General features: G+C 32.0%; 1 protein-coding gene across 2 annotated transcripts; it reads right to left on the reverse strand.

Moving 5' to 3' along the window:
* Nucleotides 1-1,914: 1,914 nt before the first annotated feature.
* LOC110626350 (inositol transporter 1) lies at nucleotides 1,915-8,261 on the reverse strand. 2 transcript variants are annotated; one of them, XM_021772188.2, is made up of 7 exons: nucleotides 7,416-8,261; nucleotides 7,146-7,216; nucleotides 6,543-6,878; nucleotides 5,459-5,512; nucleotides 4,212-4,319; nucleotides 3,941-4,126; nucleotides 1,915-2,981 (listed from the first exon to the last, which is right to left on the reverse strand). In XM_021772188.2, exons 1-7 carry the CDS (start codon nucleotides 7,555-7,557, stop codon nucleotides 2,328-2,330), a joined length of 1,551 nt encoding a protein of 516 aa, XP_021627880.1. In that variant the 5' UTR covers nucleotides 7,558-8,261; the 3' UTR covers nucleotides 1,915-2,327. The 2 variants fall into 2 exon arrangements, with proteins under 2 accessions (XP_021627880.1, XP_021627881.1); XM_021772189.2 differs by lacking the exon at nucleotides 5,459-5,512.
* Between the last annotated feature and the right edge of the window lie 291 nt (nucleotides 8,262-8,552).

Genomic DNA, 8,552 nt, shown 5'->3' on the forward strand with positions numbered 1-8,552 from the left:
TTTTATTATCTAAAATTTAAAATGTTGAATATAAATATAAATTTCCTTAAACATTTAAATTTTTTTATCCAATATTTCTTTTAACAATCAGAAAAATTACTTTAAAAAAATATGAGACGAATATTTTTTTTTAATTAATTTTACATCTTAGTAAATAATAAAACTTTACAAGATTGTATTCACGATCATTTAATTATATTTTTAGAGTTCAACACTCCCATCACCTTATAAAAAGGAAAAATATGATATTTATATCATTTAAATATATTATATATAAGTTTCATTATCATAAAAAGACTAAGGTATAATTGCACAAAACTCTTAAATTTCAATAGTAGCTTTTTTTTTTTTAAATTTATGATATTACAACCTCGCAAAATATTTAATCAAATTGCAACACTGTTTTTTTAATAGAATGAGAATTTAGATTAACGAAAACATATTCAAATTTATGTGTATAAATAATAACCTTATTATTATTTTATTAAGATTATTATCCTATCATTTTACTAAATATTTTTATTATTATTTTATTTATATTTTTAATTTATTAGTTAAAATAATACAAATATTTTTATGGATTCGTATTTATATTACAATCTTTTTAGTTTATTATATAAAATAATTCAAACATTTTAAGAAATTTATAATTATATTCCAATCTTTTAATATTAGATAGTTACGAAAAAAAAAAATAAAGACACCTAAATAATCAGTATTATATTCTTAGCTAAAGTACCAGCAGAAAAAAAAAAAACTGGCAGTGATTTTTTTCACAATTTTAATTATAATAAAGAGAATAAAATTTAAATGAATGGCTATAAAAAAAATAATAAAATATTTAAATTTTATTGTTTAATAAATAAAAATATTAGAATATAAGTGTAAAGTTATAGAAAAGTTTGAATTACTTCATTTGATAGACCAAAAATATAATAATTAAAAAAATAAAAAAAAGTCACATGCAATGAGTATTTTTAAATTCCGATTAAAATTGATTTAGATTTATAGATAAAATTATAATAAATTTTAAAATTTTAATTTAATTATTTAAACTTAAAAATTTAAAATATAAAGTCAATTGACCAAAAAGTTTAGATCTTTGAATTATTTAAGTTGTTTTTTTTTTTTTGAAATGGTTGAATTATTTAACTTAATTGAAAAAAAAATGGTTTTCATATTGATTATAAATCAAACTAACTGAAGGAATTTTTATTAATTACTATACTTTATTGTAATTATAATAAATAATTATTTCTATCATTTTATTTAATTATATAAAATATATTTATTTTATTTTATTTTAATTAATTCGATTATATCTATAACCAATTAAATATCTTAATTTTAATTCATATAAGAGTCGAAAAAATTTCTATGAATTAAAATTTCGATTCTCAATACTAGGAAAGCCATATTTTTACATTTTTTTGGACAAAACAGATAAATAAATAAAATCAGTGCATGCTAATTGGAAGAAATGATGGGAAGAGACATCAATTACTTTAATGCTTGCTTTTATTTTGGGTCATTTTAGATTCCTAATTTATCAATGCATTAAAAGTGCAGATCCAATCCTTTTTCACTCCTCCTTTCTTCCAAAAATATACAGAAAAAACCCAATTATCCTTCCCCTCTTCCTTCACTCTATTTTCTTTTCCTACCTCTAATTTCCTTCTAACAAAATAGAGCATTGAGGAATCCTAAATCCAAAATCACTATAAAAGGAAAAGGGTTAACATCAAAATGAAATAAGATATGTAAAAAAAAATCAATTGAATTAAATTCTTATGAAATTCTTAATTCAAACAAGAATATATCAAAAACAATTTAATGTTTTTCAAATCGCTTGACAATTTGGTTGGTTGACAATTCAGTTTTCCATCGCATATTTAAAATTCGAAAAAGTAATAACACGAAAACTAGACTGTAAATTTATCATTTTCAAAATGGATACCACAATGATGGAACTCAGCTTTTACATATAATCTTACATTAGACCCAAATACAAGAATGTGAGTTCATGTCTTTTAATTCTAAACAACTTCCCACTTTATAGAATAGAGAACTTAGATCTAGAGGAGCAGCTTTTCCTAGGGTGCCACATAAAAAGAATCCTAGGATTCTGCCCAAATTGACTCGCATCTAATAAGCTGAAGTCCATCTTCAAGTTTTAAACCCTAGAAATATTTTAAAGACTATGCAGAACTGATTTCAAAATCTGTCCATGCATATCCCATTTATAGATACAGGGAAGCTACGATAGATACAAACTCTTCAATACCTTTATTTGAGATGCTGCTGATATTATTGGGTTATTCACAAGCTTATGAAGTTTCATTTCCTCGCTCGAGAAGGCTCTCGGTGTTATAACTACTGCCCCAAGCTCTCTGCTTCCATATTTGTTCCACTTCGACGAATGTGAGCCCTTTAGTCTCTGGCACAAACAGAATCACAAACACAACTGCCACGACAGCCACAACTGCAAGAATCAAGAAAGTTGCACCTGTTCCCACCGCATTGGCAAGTGAAAGGAAAGTTTGGGCCACGATCAAATTAGAAACCCAATTTACAGTAGCCGACATTCCACCACATATGCCTCTATAAGCCTCAGGGTAGACCTCTGAGTTCACAGTCCATGGAACCGGTCCCATTCCAGGAGAGAAAAAACCAATGTATGAAGCTAGCCCTAATACTGCAAGCCACCCATAGAGTGCATTTGAAGAACCAGATGATTGGCCAAAGAATGACCCAGCCAAGATAAGGAGTGAAACAATCACACCAGCTAAGCTTGAGAGAGCCAACTTCTTCCGCCCAAAATGATCAATAAGGTAAATGCCAAGAATGGTTCCAGCAGCATTCATTGCAGCAACAATGAGGGAAAGGAGAAGTGCTAATTGGTTGGAACTAAAGCCAGCCATTTGAACAATAGTTGGGCTATAGTACATCACTGTATTGATGCCAGTGAACTGCTGAAAAGCCTGCAACATCGAAAAATCCATGGTCATACATCAAGTGTTAAGAAGGGTTTCTTAATTAAAACATACCATTTTATCTTGTTCATCTAAGTTCTTGTACAACTCATAAAGTTATAATATGCACAATGATAATATACACACTGACAAGCTCTCTAAACCATGTCCAAGCATATGCAATCACCTAGATATTTATTTAATACAAACATTCCCTTTTGGTTTATAGAAGGATTAAATTCAAAATAGAGAAACCAACGGCTCACATCTTTGACCTATAATTTTGGAAACAGGTTGAGTCAAGAGCACACTCAACCTTAAGCAAAACCAGAAATTTATATTCAATAACCATAAGATGAATCTATAAAATGAATTCCAAAGTTCACACCCAATCAGTTCCATTTCTTGGAAAGAAGTCATCAAAGAAATGATTGCTGTGAGCCGTACAACACAAATGGCATCTTTCTTGAGGTTAAACCTTAATAAGATAAGAACTAGAAAGAAAAAAACTGTCTAGGCATTCAGAGAAGCAAAGAGAATTAGAGAAGAAAAACCAGGGCACAACCAAGAGAGAGAGAATCAACTTCTAATCAACTAGACAAGGAATTCTAGAAATATTCATTCTTAATAAACACGAAGACTTGGCTACAAAACAATCCTAATCCTCTTGATGATTCAAACTTTAGATATTCCAAAATTTCCCCAAAAATATGTTGAATCCTATTAGCATAACTAAGGATTTTTTTTCCAAAAAGAAAAAAATACTATAAAATTGACTATTGGCCATATACCTATGCTAAATGGTTAATTAAGGAGCCAGATATGTCTTCATTGCAACATCATTGGTGGGGCATATCTTCCAATACAGAGTGCCAGCACATAGAATAATTAATATTAACAAGCATGCTCAGCATATTAACAGTATCAATAGGATGCATGAGGAATTGAGAATGTATGCCTGATACTACCTGAAGGCCAGCCCCAGCAAGAAATGCAAGTCTGATTTCTTTTGATTTGAACACATCCAAGTATCTAACATTATTATGCTTCTGGCGATCTTCCTCTGAAGAGGCAGAAAGGTGATCAATTTCATCCTCCAATCGAGCAATGTCATATATTTTAGCAAGTACCATAATGGCCTTATCTTTATCATCCTGCATATTTAAGTGAGAACTATTATCTGGTGCCTAGTGGTATTTTCAGAGACTTTGCTGAACAGATGATTTGCCCATTGAATACCTTCATAAAAAGCCAACGAGGTGATTCAGGCATACAGAGCATAAGACAGAACTGAACCACAGCCGGCAAAGCTGCAACTCCAAGCATCCACCTCCATGTTCCAGGGACCTGTCAAAGCAACAATAACATTAGAAAGTGAAAAAATAAATAAAACTGAAAAGCAAGAAAGAAAGAGTAATCATGCCCTAAAATACTGGAAATTTTATATTTGCTTATTCTTCGATAGTTATTTGTCAATAAATTGAGAAGATACGAGTTTCGCATTTGACCCAGGAATTTCACATGTAGTTACCAAATTGAGATTCAAGCGAGACTCAAAATCTTCATTTTACGGATTGAAAATCATCGACTCGTAAGATTCGATAAAATTCTCAAAATTAATTAAATGATATATATTCTAAAACATAAAATATCAACAGTGACATTTTGATTAATGTAGAATTATCATTTAGCTAATTAGAAGTATGCTTTATAATAGAAGCATATATTCTCATTATGTCATAGTTTTGCATTATAAATTATTAATCTTGATTGTAAACTATGGTAGTTATTGTGCACAGGCTGAAATTCCCATTTAAATTTGATCAAATAATTAAATAATAAAAAATGATAGCTGGTTAAAAAAGTTTAGAATACATTTCATAATTTGATAACTACAATTAGAGAACAATTAACAGAAAAAAAAAAAAGAGAGAGAAAAGAAAGAAGAGAGGGAGGGAAAGGAATTGCTGGTGGAAAGAAAATGGCCAAAGGAGGTTTTATCTGCACTTCTAATAGTAAAACAAAGTGAAATCTTAACTCTTGTATCTATTGGGTTCAACAACCCTCTTGAAAAAGAATTAACTGAATCAGTCAATTCATATTGCCACCTGATTCACTAGCAATTCTTCTGATTTTATCCTGATTCAGGTACACTTTGCAATTCGCCAAATAGATTTGAATCACTAGGAATGGGGGATCAGACCAAATTGTACCACTGGAATAGAGAATCATACAATTCCAACAACATTAATTTTAACCAATTTCTTGAAAAAAGTTCAATTCTACGAGCAAATTAGAATCTTGGAAATAATGCATTAATTTTATGCAATTTGCTCCTTTAATCACACTATATAAAACGTATAAATGATTAATAAGTGCCATGCCTTCTCAGTTCTTTCTTCCTTCAGCAAAAATTTCCAAAAGAAAGTTTAAATGATGAAGCTATAGTATTTTATACATTACTGAGAAGACCAACAAAATGTGACCTTTTCTAGGACAGTAATTTTTCCATGATGGTGGAGACAAAAAGGCTGGCAAAGCTGGAACAAGAGAAAATGCGATGATGTAAACAATAAAAAATGGGCTAATAATATAAACAGGAAAAAGAAGAAAGAACACCAAACAGTACTTCCTGCAGATAGGTAACAGAGAAATGAGATACTGTTACCTAACTACCAGGCATTGTTTAGAACAGGCTTAAGTCACTTGGCTCATACCAAAGACCTGGGACCATATAACACCTTCATCATCATTAAAAAAATAAGGGATTAACAAAATATGTGAATATAATAAAAATTTTCTTCGTAATAACTTTAAACTTGAAAGTAAAATTACTGAAACAATTGGTTACATCAGACAGAAGCCAATCAAGAAATGCTGATGCAAAGGATGCAGCACTACTGCTCTCAACATCACAGAAACAGATACAAGCAATTTACTTCAATGACTTTTCACAATTTCTCATACTCTTAAAATTCATTTCAAAAGAGAGGGGAAAAAGAAAACTTTTTCCATGTTAAAATATTTCATATTCAAGTGAACCATCTGAAAGTCATTATTTAAGAAAAAAGGAAATAAAAAAAAAGAATCTAATATTACCAAATAGACCATTTGAATAAGGAAAAATGATATTCCAGTTAGCATGCCTTTTGATCTAAGTCTGGCTTATTTACGAGTAGGATAATCTGCATAGAGCAATCATTTCATAAGATATGAAATTAACGTAATCTAAATAAGATAGAATAACACCTGTCTTCAGTTGTTTATACATGATTTGTTTTACTTCAAGTTTATGTTCAAGTCCTTTAAGACACACTTTTGCCTTTTTCCAGTCGCTCACAGCAAATATGCTCAAAACTTTTTTTCTTACACGGTTAAGCAAACACAAATTTACAGAGAGAGAATCAATCACCAAACTATCTGTCAAGAAATCCTAAATTAAGTCGGATATACATATTCCTAAACTTTCACGGATATGGAAAAACCAAAGTTGGGTCCCATTTCCAGCAAAAGGAAGATGCTAAACTATGTTTCAGTATGATTCAAAGTAAAAGCAAATATTAACCTGACCTCAGTAAAAGCAAGATTAACGAGATATGAAAGGAACTGTCCACCAGTTATCATCAGAACATTTGTGCTCACTAGTCCCCCCCTTACTTCAGATGGAGATGCTTCTGCAATATATACAGGAGCTGTGACAGACGCTAAACCTACACCAAGGCCAACTAAAAGTCGACCTAGAATTAGAACATATGGATCTGGTGCAGCTGCCATGACAATTGATCCAACCGCAAAGACAATATCAGCAATTAGGGTAGCCTTCTTGCGTCCGTACGCATCATTAATCCAACCACCTGATGCAGCTCCAATGATTGCACCGACCAGGGCCATACTAACAATTGTTTCCTGCCAACTCAAAAAGGTCAGCTTAACAAAACAAAAATTCAAGGGCATACTTAGATTCCAATATCTGAGTGTTATCAACCCATCATACCACCACCAACATCTCATCACTATTCCAATGAAAAGCATCATATTTACTCCCTTCTTTTCAATTCATCAATTTAACTTTCCCAATTCACACAAACATGACAGTAAATGAAAAGTAAAACAAAAAGGAAAACCCGGTTTTTAACATATGTCTCACTCTTTTGATTAACCAAAAAAAATCACCTGTAGAAAGCTACTCTGATTGACCACCTCGAATTCGTCTTTTATGTACAGAAGGGCACCTGAAATAACACCTGCAACCAAACATTCTCAAGTAAAAAACGCAATTACGATAAACCAAAAGAATTTCCTTTCACATCAGGATACCGATCGAGCACAATATCCCAGGAAGAAAATCCCTCTCTTTGTGTGTAAGCTTCAATTAAAAAAAAGGACAAAAAGAAAAAACGTATAGTCGAAATTGATCAAGTCCAAACATGATTATGAAGATACCTGTATCATAGCCGAAGAGCAGACCCCCTATTCCAGCAATCACAGTTAACCTTAAAACAAACGGATTACTGAAATACGACATTCTCCTCTCAGGGAAGGAATCCAAGTACCCTGAGCTTCCTGGCAACGATTCGATAGTCATCTTCTTGCACTTTCTTCCTTGTCGTTTCCCCCCCTTTTCTTCTTGAAAAGCTAATCACTAGACAAAGAACACTTAATTGCAATCACTATAAGCACAAAAGTATGCGATTGGAGCTAAAAATCTAATCGCACACAAACGACTTTACACTCTTGAATTCCCCTAACGAATTTTGTTTGCAAAAAAAATCAAACCCCCTCTCTTTCGCTCTCTTCCCAGCTACTATGAGCAGTAGCAATGGTGACCGGTCTAATTAAAGTCACCAGGAACCAGCGTTTCGATTTGAAACAATGATAATTGGAACAGTCAATCAACCCTAAAAAGGACGATGATTGGCAAGGAAACAATGGAAAAAGGATTATAAGAAGGAAAAGTGGAAAAAACTGGGAAGACGTAAACTCCTTGAGGTAGGTGATTAGTCAAATTAGGAGTCGAAAATGGAAAGCAGGCAAAAATTAAGCCTGAAGTGCTTAAGAAAAAAAAAAATATTTACTAATTCTAAGAATCTTCGCTTGATTGGATCATGAGAATCCCCGAGAAATGTGATTGTTAGATTTTCTCGAGAAAATTCAGGAGCACCAGATTTAATTTTCTCTCTTTTCCTTTTTCTGTGATAATGCTTCTTCCCCAAGAAGGCCGTGAAGACCAGACTGTAACTTGTGACAGTGACAGAGAAGAGAGGAAACCGTGGTTGAGAAAATTGAAGCCGTCAGAAAAAGTATCAATATAAAGTGATAAAGGGTAAGCAACTTTGACACGTCATATGCTGAGAAAATTACCTGGCTCTGTAACACTGGCCAGTAATCTATCAGATCGACAGGCATGTGAGGTTATCCTCTTCTATCGCTCACTCTCATCCGTTCTGACACACGTGGCCTCTGAAGGACCAAGACAATTCAACACGATGTTCACTCGCTAGATCGTACGAATTTTCCGTTGGCACTCGCCTCTCGGTTCGCATCGATAAAATTTATATTAAAAAAAAGAAATCAAACTTA

Source organism: Manihot esculenta, chromosome 11 (assembly GCF_001659605.2).
Source record: "Manihot esculenta cultivar AM560-2 chromosome 11, M.esculenta_v8, whole genome shotgun sequence".
Lineage (NCBI taxonomy): Eukaryota > Viridiplantae > Streptophyta > Magnoliopsida > Malpighiales > Euphorbiaceae > Manihot > Manihot esculenta.